Here is a 14,883-nt window from a genome sequence, read left to right on the forward strand (position 1 = left end):
CACACCTGAAACTGCAAGTTACTCTTCATAATTTCAGCCTAAGTATTGGAAATATACATAGGACAATACTAGTAATGCTTTTCACCCAATGTGACAGGTGGCTTGGATTTGGCAATTGAAGGTCCTTCAAAAGCTGAGATCAGCTGCATTGATAACAAGGATGGCACTTGCACAGTCACTTACCTGCCAACACTTCCAGGAAACTACAGCATATTAGTGAAGTACAATGACAAACATATCCCAGGGAGCCCATTCATTGCCAGAATCACAGGTATGAGAATATAAGGACCAGGTTTCTGATTCATACAGTGTGCTAGATTTATAACTATATGGTTTAATTTGAACACTTTAACACTTAAATTATGTAACATTTTCATAAATTTCAACAAGGCTTGATATACCAATAAAATGTGGAAATGTCAAGATTTTAGCCAAGGATTTACTATAAAGCATTAGAAATTAATAAGGGGCATATCCAAGTTCTCAGTTGGACTGTTGTTTAATGATGTCCAAGTTATAGTTTCTATTTCTTCAACCATAATACTCCATCTAGGAACCACTGAACTAGAATAGTCTTGTTTATGTCATCTGCTGGTCCTAATGAGATTCTTCTTTCCCAAGATGACACTAGGAGGCGATCCCAAGTGAAACTTGGCTCTGCTGCTGACTTCTTGCTAGACATTAATGAGACTGATCTTAGCCTCTTGTCAGCCAGTATTAAAGCCCCGTCTGGCAGAGACGAACCTTGTCTTCTGAAAAGACTGCCAAATAACCACATCGGTAAGTCTCTGATCTTCTAGGGCTGTGCAATTGTTTATGAATGTTTTTGTCAAGACCACAGTTAAAAACTGATAAATAGCTTAAATTTGAATCTCAAATTTGTGAGTACTAATCAGTGGTGGGTTGCTCCTGGTTCTGTCCGGTTTTATAGAACCGGTAGTAAAACCGGTGGGAGGCTCCACCCACCCACCACGACATCATGGGTGATCTGTGCAGGCGCAGAAGCTTCTGCGCATGCGCGCTCCTGCTGCGAACCAGTAGTAAAGGTAAGTAGAACCCACCCCAGTACTAATGCTGCCTGTAATATCAGACTCCTGCTAGAGATGGGGAGGGAAACGTGGACAAGGTATTGCTCTCTTTGTTTTGTGAGGTACAGAATTGAAATGTTTTCGCCATGCTTTATCTGGCAGGTATCTCATTCATTCCTCGAGAGGTGGGAGAACATTTGGTCAGCATAATGAAGAATGGAAGTCATGTGCCCAACAGTCCAGTGTCCATTATGGTAGTTCAGTCTGAGATCGGTGATGCAAGTAGAGCAAGAGTTTCTGGTCGTGGTTTGGTTGAAGGTCGCACTTTTGAAATGTGTGACTTCATTGTCGATACCAGGGATGCAGGTCAGTAATACAAAGCCTCTTCATTTGCATGGACTTCTTATGGCTTAACCTAGGAAATTGCCTATTCCTATACATGTAAGAAACAATTGACAATTCAGTTGGTTTGTCATTGTTTGAAGCAATTTTGTTCAACTCTGCAGTAAGCAATAACATTGTCCATTTTCTGTCACTGGACAAAATTAAAACTATGGTTTAGTTCTTAATTTGAATTATAAATTGTCAAAATCAAAAATATAGAATGCTTGGTTTCCTGAGACTGCATACAAAACAGAAAAGGGTTCAATGGTGTACAGTTTTGATAACTTAGTATATTATTATTATTATACATCATTCATAGTGTTACGCTGTATCATGAATCAAATATTTGGTGAGCTCTGCCCATGAGCATGCCCTGACAGAAGAAACTTGTAATATCTTGATTTTTAAAAGATATAACTTCTAGGAAATACTTCACAACTGATCATTGTTATTGGTACTCATTCTACATCTTCTTTTCTAGGATATGGTGGAATATCACTGGCAGTTGAAGGACCTAGCAAAGTGGATATCCAGACAGAAGATCTTGATGATGGAACCTGCAGAGTGTCATACTTTCCAACTGTGCCTGGTGTTTACATAGTGTCAACTAAATTTGCTGATGAGCATATCCCAGGTAATAATGAAGGGGAAGTTAGTTAAGTTAAGGTTATTTTTTGGTAACCCACAGCATTACCTTTTTATATACCTAAGAGTATGAGTAGAGTACAAGACTACTGAAAACACTGGAAGTAACAGCCTGATTATCTGGAATGTGGATTTTGTTCACTTTATAATCCTCTAGGTTATTTAAGATAGCATTTTTCAATCTTGAATTATTTAGTGTAATAAAAGGATGTCTCTCTTTGTAGTCATTATCAAACATTTGCTGCTTCATGTTTAATTGTTATGATGTAATTATACATTGTACAAGCCAGTCTTGTAGCTAGTATCTTTCTGAAAACTCTTTACCTACCTAAATTTTGGTATCTGCACTGTTGATAAGTAGAACTCAACATGATCTCGTATATTCTAATTAAAGGCAGCCCTTTTACTGTGAAAATAAGTGGTGAGGGCAGGGTCAAGGAAAGCATCACACGTACCCGGCGAGCTCCTTCTGTGGCCACTGTTGGAAGTTTGTGTGATCTTAACTTAAAAATTCCAGGTAAGCTTTTTCATTTAATAAACATTTAAATAAATAGCGCCTAAAAAAATGGCAGAGTGAAATTTAAATGAAGTGAGCTTTTAGCATCCTTAAATGTTAATTAACTGATTCTGTTCTACTGGGTTTGCTTGAACAGAAATAACTTGAGTTCTCCCAACAATCAAAAGAACTCACGATAGAAATTGTTGCTGACCTAGAGATACTCCATGAATTCCCTTGGTTGAGATTGGACTTGAACCTGGCTCTGCCCAGATTCAAGTCCGAAATCATAAACACTGACTATGCTCCATTCATAATTAATCTTCTGTTTTGCAATTCCTCATTTGTTTTTGAGCAAAAGCATTAAGTGTTTGGCTTTTCAGATTTCATGCCTTGTACCTAGGCTATTTTGGTACAGGTAGTCCTCGACTTACAATTGTACATTTAATGATAGTCCAAAATTATGACAGATAGGAAGCAGTGCTTTATATCCTATAAAGCTCTTCTGGCCATCACACCTCCATGGTCATGTGATTGAAGTCTGGGTGCTTGGCAACCTATTCTCTTACAACTGGTTGTTAGATGCCCCTGTGATCATGTGATTGCCATTTGCAATCTTCTTTGCAAAGTCAGTGGGGAAGCAAGTAAGGAAGATTGTAGGCTGCTGCTACATGCTGAGAGGGCTCTTGTTTCTTGGGGCTGGCCTCTTCTGAAGATTCTGAGCTCTGTTCCTGCACCCCACTGAAGGAATTCCTTTCCATACATCCACACCTCTTTCAGCCAGCCCTCAGAGATAGCAGAGAGCCAAAATCCAAGCAGTGGGACTTCACAGTAAAGAAAGGAGCACCGGATGCCTCAGGCAGGTAGAGGAGGCCCACATAGGCTGTGCACAAGAGCCTCTTTACTCATGGGCTGAAAATCATACTTGGATATCAGCAGGAAAGATTTTTAGCTCTTGAATACAACCTCCCAGTGTCTCCTTCCCCACCCACCCAAGGCACTCTACACTCCTTACCTTATACTCCATCCACTTAACAATCTGCCAGATTGCTGGAGTGCCGGAATTGTCGTCTTTGAGTGAAGTAGTCATGAGGGCAATCTTGTGATGTCTCATTTAATGACTGCTTTGCTCAACAACTGAGATTCCGATCCCAATTTTTTTTTTTTTAATTTGATTTATATGCCGCCCTTCTCTGGAGACGCAGGGCAGCTTACAATGCGCTAAGCAATAGCCTTCATTCTTTTGTATATTTATACAAAGTCAGCTTATTGCCCCCACAACTGGGTCCTCAATTTACCTACCTTAGAAAGGATGGAAGGCTGAGTCAACCTTGAGCCTTGGCGAGATTCGAACCCTGCAGTAATTGCAGGCAGCTGGTCTTAATAACAGGGTGCCTTAGACCACTGTACTACCAAGGCTCTTGTGGTCGTACGTCAAGGACTACCTATATCTACTTACTTCTTTCATCCTTACAAGTATCTTTCGCTGACTGTAGTTATGGGAGAAGGGAATCACTCCAATTACATGTATTCCTGGCAAAATACCTGTCTGTACGGAACTTCACAGGCTGCAGTATTCTAGCGTTATTTCCTTTATTTCTTCCCCCCTAAGAAATTGATATAGGTGATATGTCGTCCCAAGTAACCAGCCCATCAGGAAGGATTACTGATGCAGAAATAGTGGAGCATGACAAAAACACATACTGTGTCCGCTTTGTGCCACAAGAAATGGGAGTCCACACTGTGGCTGTGAAATATAGAGGGCAGCATGTGCCTGGCAGTCCATTCCAGTTTACAGTTGGGCCTCTTGGTGAAGGAGGAGCCAATAAAGTCAGAGCTAGCGGTCCAGGACTTGAAAGAGCAGAGGCTGGCATCCCAGGTAAGATCTTTACTACTTTATTCCAACCTTCTCAATACTTTTTACTCACCTGAACATCTTTTTTTTTTTGAGTTATATGTATGATTGTATTCTTAGAACATGATGATTCATCATTGCTTCTGCTGGAATATATTTTGTAATAACACCATTCTGCGGCAACCAATGCCAGTACTACAAGAAAGGGATGGGGGGAGTCATGTGTCTGTCTCTAATTGGTTTATTTTGTTAACAGCTGAGTTTAACATATGGACAAGAGAAGCTGGAGCTGGTGGTCTTTCCATTTCAGTGGAAGGGCCAAGTAAGGCAGAAATTGCTTTTGAAGACCGCAAAGATGGATCTTGTGGTGTGTCCTATACTGCTCAAGAGCCTGGTATGAGATTTAAGTGTGATGGGATAACATTATAACTTGGGAACAGGTTGTTTGCTTTTCTAGTTTGTTTAATGAAGTTCTTGTGTCTTTCAGGTAACTATGAGGTGTCCATCAAATTTAATGACGAGCAAATTCCTGAAAGCCCGTACCTGGTTCCTGTGATTGCACCTTCAGATGATGCTCGTAGGCTTACTGTTATGAGCCTTCAGGTGAGACACAAGGAAATATCCCTGTAATTTACCGCAAGCTGATTTCATCCTTGTTCTCAGTGCTCTTACCCTTCCTAGTGTTGCTTCTTAGGAGAAAATCTTTCTGCCTGGAGAAAATAGTTTTTAGTTAAGAAAACAGTGTTGTGCAGAATATAGCTTGATCTCCTTATTGGATTAGTAGATTAAGCTCTCTATATATTGCTATTCACATTATTTTGCCACAAGACATCTAAAACATAAGTGCACAGTAATACTTGTAATGGCCAACTTGTAGTACTACATGAGTAACTCTATCATTCATATTTAGGCAAATGCTAATGCTAAGTGTGTTTTGAGAATGCAAATGGTTGAACAAGTAGGGCTCTAGAGTGATTATAAAACAGTAATTCATACTAGCAGGTTCCTGAAATCTAGAAAATTCATGGTTAAAATAGTTATCCAACATCAGCCAGAGGAAGAGTGAATTCCAGTTGTCATACAATCAGTCAAATGGCCCAAGAGAAGCCACTTAGACCACCTATTTTTTAAGTTTAAAAAAGCCACTTAGACCACCACTATTTTTTAAGTTTAAGATGAAAGAAACACAGAAGATTTTACATTAAGGTGTGACCAGCTAGTATGAGTAAATTATTGCTGCACTTTGAAGTAACTATGTTGAGTGGCACAATCTTATAGTTAAATTAGGTATTGCTTGAATGAACTGTTTTGCAAATGTGTGCATTGGTGCAGGTTTCTAGCTAAATCACACTAAAAATACTACAAGGATGTGAATTAGCTGCTGTGGTATTGATGTTTTTCTTGTGTTTCATTTAAAGACTCCTGACAGAATGTGGATGTCAGCTGATTAAAACCCTAAAGAGGGAAATAAAACTAATGGAAAGGCAGGGGCAGTGAAACAAGAAATTGTCTTATAGAGGAGCCTTTTGCATTTTGAACAGCTCTTGATTCACTTTTAATGCCTTATATGTAGGTTTGCTCAATAACCATTTATTTCTCTCTTGAGGGTAAAGCTGAAAATGAAATCTCAAGTAAGCTATGAACTGAGAGCAGAGTATTGCAATTTAAAACCATGGTGAAGTATCTAGAATTTCCTAGAGTCTGAGGCAATAATGGGTCATGCAGAAGTGTGTGTAGTGATAAGTGTTGCCCAACAGATATAGATTTACATATTCTTTTAGTTCCTTTTTCATAGTTCCAGGGATCCTCAAAGTACTGCATCTGTTCCCATGGTGGAAAGCATAATTTCCATGAAGAGAAAGCTGCAAGTATCATAATCAACCATTATCTGATGCTGCTACTGGCAATATGTTAATTATATGTTAACAAATGTTAACATATAATATATAATTAACATGTACTGTGACAGTATGTTAATTATATGTTAACAAATGTTAGAAATAATATATAAACAATATGTTGACCAAAGAGACAATAAAAAAACAAGGAAACAAAAAGACCAGAACATATCCCCACAGCCAAAACGCAGAAGCAGAGATTAACACCAAACAATCAAGCAGAAAGCAATACCCTAATCAAAGAGACCAAGGAGAAAAACCACACCCACACTAACATTGGCAGGGCAAGCTAATATAAATAAATGAGCAAACCCCACACTCAGTAGCACTGATGATGATACTTAGTTTGGTAATGAAACGTCTGCAAGCAAATAACCAAATTCAGAGAGCATCAAAGATTCTACAATATATTAATTGGCAAACCACACTAAGGAAACTCAAATTTCCCACAGAAAATTAAACATTTCAGGAATTAAATTGCTGATAGCACCAAAATAATGGAATAATTAGATGTCTAGTACTAGTTTTTATGTCAGTATTCTAACTTCTAGGCTTGCAGTATCGATGTTCTGTGGTTAGAATAATTTAGAATAATAACTCTGAACTATCCCTTATTATCTTTCTGTATGGTCCTGCACTTTCTCTCAAGATTAGAATTAACCCCTAAACAGATCTTATGTGTTTATACTCAGAAGCACAGAGAGGATCTTACATGATTCTGCCTACGGTAGTTATTCCCTTTATGGAATAGTGAGTGATACTCCCTTAATTAAGTTACATAGGTAAGTAGTAAGCAGTCAGGCCAGCGGTATTCAGGTATTTTATGGAACACAGAGTTAACGTTAAGAATAAAATTGATAAATTCTATGATATTTTTGAAAAATTCAATATAATATAGTTTGAAGATAACCATGCTTTGTTTTCTATTGCTTTTTAGGCAAACTGCCTTTTTATACCTAGAGGTTGCAAAGTATTAAACTATAATTTGCTATATGTTAGTCAAATGACTATTGTGATGATTAATAGATTAATAGAATACTGTGATTAATCTTGAATTGCATTCTTAGGAATCTGGGTTAAAAGTTAACCAGCCAGCAGCATTTGCCATAAGGCTTAATGGGGCAAAGGGCAAGATTGATGCTAAAGTGCACAGCCCCATTGGAGCAGTAGAAGAATGTCATGTTTCTGAGTTGGAGCCAGGTGAGAAACTGCATACAAGCTCTCAAAAAACCTCCAGCAATTTAGAACATAATAGCTAAATGTTAATAACCAACTTCTCTCTCCATCCATCCTAACTTACCAGTATGATGTGAATCTAAAATTGGAAGAAAGAATAGTGTTTGCCATCTTGACCTTTTAGAGGAAAGGTGAAATACTATTCATTGGAATTTAATTTAAAAATAAACCAAATGCAAGGCAGTATGCTGCTACCTGTGGCATCCCAAGCGATCTCTCTTTTTATCCTGTTGTGTTGTTGTTGTCTTTTGAAGATATTCTAGCAATATCCTATTTGAAGAAGTTAGCCCCATCTTAAGTTAATGGGGGTTAATCCATTGTATAACTCTAAATATGTTTCCAGAATATTTGCCAGGCTTAATTACTGCTTTTCTAAGCAAGGACAAAATTCTAATATTTAGATGTATTCATTGTGGAATAAATGAATTTAATCGCTTTTAACCGTATGAGGAAAAAACCTGTTCTCAATGAGAGTCAGCTTTTACTGCCATTGGTGGTTATATCTAGTCTCAAGAAAATAAATAGGTTGCAATTAATCTGGTAGTAAAGCAGTGAGAACAGACTTAATTGTGACAAGTCAAGCATTCATGAATCCTAGTCAATTCAGCCATCTGAAATGATCTGGGCTGATTTCAAATCAACCAATGTTTTTAGTACATGCATGCACAAAATTGAATGTTTAATTTTCTGAGTCAATTCCAATCAGTTTTGTAGACTCATAATAAATTCTTCCTGAATGAAAATCCCATTATGAGTTTTTTCCCATATAGGTAGTCCTTTTCTTACAACTATTCGTTTAGTTCAAAATTAGAAGGCCACTGAAAAATGTGACTTGTGATCGGTTTTCAGACTTATGACCATTGCCGCATCCCCATGGTCACATGATCAAAATTGGGGTGCTTGGCAACTGGGATGTATTTATGACACTTGCAGAGTCCCAAGGTCATGTGATTACCTTCCCAGCTGGCTTCCGACAAGCAAAGTCAATGGGGGAAGCCAGATTCACTTAACAATTATATGATTCACTTAACAACTCCAGTGCTTTGCTCAACAAATGTGGCAAAAAGGGTCGTAAAATGGGGCAAAACTCACAACTGCCTTGCTTAACAATGGAAGTTTTGAGCTCAAATGTGATCATAAGTCGAAGACCACCTGTAATGGGCAGTAGGAATAACTTTGAGGAACAGGAGGAAGAGCCACTGTCAAGACAACCATCAGAGAGAAGAAATCTGAGTCGGGGCACAACCTGAGAATACATCCCAAACAAGACCCTCCCTAGTTCTCATGAAGATAAAAGGGGAAGTACAATCAGACTTGCAAGAGTCTGATACCATAAACTTATAATAAAAATAGTATTGACTTGCATGACTTTCCTCATCTGATTTACTCTGAAAAGCTGACAAAGAGATAGCTCTCCTTGTTCTGTTAGAATCCATATAATAAATTCGAGCTCATTACTCCCTTTAATAACTAGTTCCCTTTGTTAGAAAATCTTCACTCATTAGTAGCCTCCAATGAAACAAAGTGACCCTGTAGGTCTTTAAAAACATGGTTTTATGCATGCTTACCCAGGAGTAGATTTTATTGAATGTACTGATTCTTACTGGTGCAGGTAGTTCTCAACTTGTGGTTGCAAGTTGAGGACTACCTGTAGTTTGGCCTGTCCTGCGTTTCAGCTTCCAGTGACCCTGAGCCAGCCTTCGCCAACCTGGCTCCCTTCCGCTGAATTGGGATTTTAAGATTCCCATCAGCATGGCTTTTAGAATTCTTGAAGTTCCAATCTGAACTGATTGGGAGTGTACCAGGTTGAGGAAGAAAGAAAGTTTGGAATGTTAAATATTTTTTTTCCCTGTAGGAGCTTCCAAACGAAATAATTATTTAATAATCTATGTTACAGATAAATACGCCGTCCGATTCATTCCACGGGAAAATGGCATTCATTCAATAGATGTGAAATTCAATGGGAGCCATGTTGTAGGCAGTCCTTTCAAAATTAGAGTGGGAGACCCAGGTCTTGTAGATAGTCCGGCTCTTGTTACTGCCTATGGACCAGGCCTGGAGAATGGCACAACAGGTAATTTCTTCTCTAGATTGTTTTTAATTTAAACTTAATACATCTAGTTTTTGCCTAAATAAGATTATCTTTCATCTCATTTGCAAACATTGCTTTCTTGTTTTCAACTGGAATTTCAGTGCTGATTAAGGAAAAGCAAATTTGCAGCAGGATGGTGGCATTTGCAGGGCTTATTTTTTTTTTTTTTTTAATTTGATTTATATGCCGCCCTTCTCCAGAGACTCAGGGCGGCTTACAATGCGTTAAGCAATAGCCTTCATACTTTTGTATGTTTTTTATACAAAGTCAGCTTATTGCCCCCACAAACTGGGTCCTCATTTCACCTACCTTAGAAAGGATGGAAGGCTGAGTCAACCTTGAGCCTTGGAGAGATTCGAACCAGCAGAAATTGCAGGCAGCTGTATTAATTACAGGGTGCACTAAACCCCTGTACTATCAAGGCTCTTATTGCTACATGAAATGTGTGGGTTTACATCCATATTTTTTACTTCTACTTTGCTTTCCAGGATTACAGTCTATGTTTACTATAGACACTACAAAAGCTGGTCCTGGTACTCTTGCCGTTACAATTGAGGGACCATCGAAGGTGAAAATGGATTGCCAAGAAGCTCCGGAGGGCTACAATGTAATGTATACACCGATGGCTCCAGGAAACTACTTGATTGGAATTAAATATGGAGGACCTAATCATATTGCTGGTAGTCCTTTCAGAGCAAAGGTGACAGGTAAGAATAATCACAATCATAATGGCTGAGTTCACATCATGTTAAAACAGGATTTTTCAGTCATGGTTTCCTGGCCAGTCTGTAATGGCAAGCAAACTATAATGCTGATGTTATGCCCCTGTCGGAGCCTGAATCTGTGGAGGAGGATGTGCTGGAGCTGGAGCCAACTGAGATCGAGGGGGCAGCTTCGTTAGCCTCAAAGGACTAGAGAGGAGCAGGACGAGGCAGCCTAGGGCCCCTCAGGATTGGGACGGCTTGTTAGCAGGGAGGAATGGGGGCAGGATGACCAAGAGAGGGCAAGCAATGGACATGAATGATGGACCTCAGGCGATGAGCAAGGACTGCCCCTTCCTGATCTCTGAGCACAGAGAGTGGATAGAAGGCGGGAACAGCACAGGCCGACCTGACGATTCGGGAGGAGAGTTCCCCGAGCTTCTTCACAAGGCACACCTGGGGACTGAGATTTAAGGAGATGCTGTGGGGAGGGGCGTTTGTTGGAAACAAACACTAACTTTGTAGAGTTTGATGTGCTGGTACAGACATTTGAGTTTGCAGGACTGCTTGCTTCCTTACTTCGTGGACTGAGTGCCTTGTTCCTTACTTTGGGGACTCGGTGCCTTGTTCCTTACTTTGGGGACTCATTTCCCTGTTCCTTTGCTTTGTTGAACTGGGCGCAGCCAGAGACTGGCATATGTGTGTGTGCGCGCGCTTTGCTCTGGGACGTGGCAAGTACGTGGGAGCATTTGGGAGGAAATTTGGAGCATTAAAGGGGAGTTTGAACTCTCAGCTAGTTGTGTGACCTTCGTGCCTTGTCCCGTCATCACAGCTGAATTTTATGGCTTAGACTTGGGTGTGAAAAAGCCCAAAGTATCTTGTATCAAAGCATGAGTGGAAGGATTATAAAAATGAAGATGGCCAGTAGGATTGTAGACTTGATTCACAACTGTTTTATATAGCTATGAATTCTTGTGGTGAACATACACATATTGTGTTTTTTTAGGTCAGCGACTGGTTAGCCCAGGCATCTCAAATGAGACGTCTTCTCTTATGGTGGAATCTGTGACTAGGTCAACCACAGACACCTTCTACAGAGGCATTCCCAAGTCATCATCTGATGCAAGCAAAATTCATGCTAGGGGTGCAGCCCTGTCTAGAGCCTTCGTGGGCCAGAAAAATTCTTTCTCTGTGGATTGCAGCAAAGCAGGTAATTTCTCTTTTAAAAGCATGAGCTCATTAATAATTTGACAGCGGCACCTGAGTTTTTAAGTTTATTGAAAACTTTATGTCCTTGGTAGCTGGAAATCAGATACTTACTACAGCACAGTAAGAGGCCTATACAGTGACTGAGAAGTGTTGCTACTTCTCTTTAATACAGTAGTCACCAGGGCCGCTTGTGTTAATTTGGATTGGTACTATGCAGTGGTGGGTTGCTACCGGTTCGCTTCGAATTGGGCGAATCGGTAGCGGCGGTGACGGGAGGCTCCGCCCACCCGCCCGAACATCTCTGCGCATGCGAGCGCCCATGCCCATGAGCAAGCCGATAGTGGCCAAAATTGAAACCCACTACTGGTACAATGTCTCCACAGAAATGAAATGCTTACTGAAATTCTGTGATTTTCAATGTTGCTAGGTATTGAATTCTGCTGCAATATCAGTAACGTTAACATTCTCTTTGTGCTTTAGGTTCAAATATGCTGTTAGTTGGTGTTCATGGACCTACCACACCTTGTGAAGAAGTATCTGTGAAACACTTGGGAAATTACCAGTACAATGTAACATATATTGTCAAGGAAAAAGGTGATTACCTATTAGCTGTGAAGTGGGGTGAAGAACACATTCCTGGAAGTCCATTCCATGTTACTGTCCCATAAATTCCTCTTGTTTCTTCTCAAGGGAAACCTTACATACAATACTGTGAGCAGTTTTGTGACCAATGTATACAGATAATGTTTAATGAAACCCAAATTAAATATATTTTAAAGTTGTTCTTTGCCTTAAGCATCTTTGATATGCGTTGTAAATTTATTGTCTGCTTTAGTTTGTACTGTTCTGAATCAAAACACAATCATGTAATAAATAAGGGCACCATGTTTTTTTGGTTTTGGTGGATTCTGGAATTTACATATTAAACTGGAATTTATCTTGGATAAATTGGTATCTTAAACTACTGACTTGCAATAGGTTTTGCTTTTGAATTGGAAACATTTCACTTTGCTGTAGAATATCACTATGACTGCTGTCACTTAAAATTCTTCTGTAAAGACATTAGATAAGAAACCTGGTACTTAATATGCCCTTATGTACTTGATATTCTTTTTTACAGCTAATAGTGAAAACTGTAATTAGTGTTATCTTTAAACACTAAAAAGATTTGCATAATGATTGGCTGTTTACATTTGGGGGAAAATTGGTGTTTTGTTCCTTGAAGGAAACCAAATGGATGTCTTAAGCTATTCTGGAAGCCTTTATCACTGATGCTTTATGCAGGTTTGTTAATGGATGGTGTAACTGTGATTGCCTTGAGCAATAGAATGCCAAATTAAGTTGATATTCTAGCAAAGATGCACATTGAGAGGTGCTTGAAGCTGTGATTGATTGTATGCAATCACCGTTACTCCAACTATTTGTACATACAATAATTTAAACCTCCATGATTTCCTTTGGTAATGCCTGTTAATGATGAGGTGAAGGCTAATATAGGCAGTTGGCTATTATGTGAAACTCTGAATATTTCTACTAATCAACAGTGCAAATTAAAATTGATTGAAAGAATTTGGTTCAAGGAGTTCATGAACAAATCCTCTTAAGTGTTTTGTTTGGGGGAGGATAAGAAAAGAACATTTATGACCATTCTGGTTTTCAAAAAGACAAAAAGAAAAAGAAACCTTCCAAATATTGAACTAAATGGTTTTCAAAAGCCTCTGGGGCTTTTTTCCCCCTTTAGCAGAGCTTTAAATATGCTTGATGAATGAAGACAGTTAATGGAAATAATTTAGTTGTTTCCCTTCTGTTTAGCAAAAGATTTCTACTTGGTCAGCTTTATTTTTATAGTTTTATATCAATGCACTAAGTCTAAACACAGCTTCTTGAAAAGAAAATGGAATAGCCAGATTTTCTTTAAAAAAAAAAAACTGGACTGTGTGCCTTAATGTGAAATGCTCACTACATTGTAAACTATCAGAAAAGCAAAATAAACTGGAATAAATGTAATATTGTATCTCATAACTTATTAAAAACCATGAATGTTTGCTTCAAGAAATAAAATGTGCATGTTAAACAACTGAGATGGGTTTCTGCAATAATTAGTTTTGCCCTTTTAACTTCAATGTCAAATGGATAATATGACTTAACCTGAAATTCCTGCAGCCAACTTTCAGTGGAAATTAAATAGCATACGGGAGTCAGATGCTTGGCAAAGCAAATTAACTTTAAGTATGGAGCAAAATTAGCAATATATGTAAAAGCAAAAATCACGATGTTGACCGTGAGGGAAGAAATGATATGAAAATCCATGCCAAGGCAATTCCTTTTTAAACCAACTGAAATAGTATAAAGACAAATTTCCAAGAACTCTTCACCAGGCAATATGGTTAAAAAAATGAGAAGAAAACAAGAAAGGGAAATAAAGCTTGCATTGATTTAGAATCCTGAAATACTGTAGTAGATATTTTGCTCAAAACAGAACCCAAAAGGCCAGTCTGTATGGGTAATTTAAAATCTGAAGTTTATACATAGGCCAAAGATAGATAAAAGGCACTTAAGCTACAGAAACCACATAGCCTTTAGTGATGGTGCTGAGTTAATAAAAACTAACAGACTATGAAACTAATCCTTTAGCTGGGAAAGCAAGCCAATCCAGATGGATGTTGGATGCTACTACTTCTGCTCTGAATTGCTCTTTCTTTGCAGCATACATTCCATTATCATATTCAAGGCAACCATATTTTCTCTGATCTTAACAAAGATCAGAGAAAATTGCATACTGGTAACAACTCTGTCCAGCTCTAGATTGCATGGTGAGGTCAAACATCTGCAGAAGAAAAAACATGGAACATTTCAACCTCTCCACATCTAACTTGATGTGTCAGTTTATCAGAAATGATTGCCTTTAAAACTTAAAGGTTCCCTCTCTCTCCAAAGACTATCCCATTGAGTGAATAAGACAATTGTTTTGTACTCAAGGCCAATGAAAATTGGTTTCATTCAAGACTGACCAGAGATGACTTTGGATTCAACTTTTCACATGGAAATAACTATGCAGCAAGAAATTCTGAGTTTGGTAGCTCATGAATTAATATTCTTATTTAGCATACAATGAGAACATGACAAAGAGAAGTAAAATATATACACAGTCCACGTAATTATAAGTAAAGCTTCTATGAGGATATCGCAGTGGCCTCATAACTGAATGTCCAGTTCAGCTGTCCAAGTGATTGCCTCTGGCATTGCTTCATGCAGATCTTGTGTTTGATCTTGTGTTTTGAATACAAAATCCGCTTTTCAAATTGCAAATCCTAGCTGCACTGAATAGCTACTCTTTCT

The 14,883-nt window shown here is 38.6% G+C and overlaps 1 protein-coding gene across 4 annotated transcripts in view; it reads left to right on the top strand.

Annotated features, from left to right (window-relative positions):
* The window catches only part of FLNB (filamin B), an 82,255-nt gene extending 68,633 nt beyond the window's left edge, over positions 1-13,622 (top strand). For all 4 annotated transcript variants that reach the window (XM_034436389.3, XM_034436398.3, XM_034436403.3 and 1 more), the window contains 13 exons: positions 98-271; positions 622-780; positions 1,191-1,394; positions 1,894-2,046; positions 2,452-2,574; positions 4,166-4,432; positions 4,665-4,802; positions 4,896-5,011; positions 7,374-7,506; positions 9,440-9,616; positions 10,123-10,341; positions 11,342-11,545; positions 12,025-13,622. In XM_034436389.3, the coding sequence (XP_034292280.3) occupies positions 98-271; positions 622-780; positions 1,191-1,394; positions 1,894-2,046; positions 2,452-2,574; positions 4,166-4,432; positions 4,665-4,802; positions 4,896-5,011; positions 7,374-7,506; positions 9,440-9,616; positions 10,123-10,341; positions 11,342-11,545; positions 12,025-12,212 (2,255 nt within the window). In that variant the 3' untranslated portion in view covers positions 12,213-13,622. The remainder of the gene's footprint in view (positions 1-97; positions 272-621; positions 781-1,190; positions 1,395-1,893; positions 2,047-2,451; positions 2,575-4,165; positions 4,433-4,664; positions 4,803-4,895; positions 5,012-7,373; positions 7,507-9,439; positions 9,617-10,122; positions 10,342-11,341; positions 11,546-12,024) is intronic.
* The last annotated feature ends 1,261 nt before the right edge of the window (positions 13,623-14,883 follow it).

Source organism: Pantherophis guttatus, chromosome 2 (genome assembly GCF_059756535.1).
Source record: "Pantherophis guttatus breed Tessera chromosome 2, ASM5975653v1, whole genome shotgun sequence".
Classification (NCBI taxonomy): domain Eukaryota; kingdom Metazoa; phylum Chordata; class Lepidosauria; order Squamata; family Colubridae; genus Pantherophis; species Pantherophis guttatus.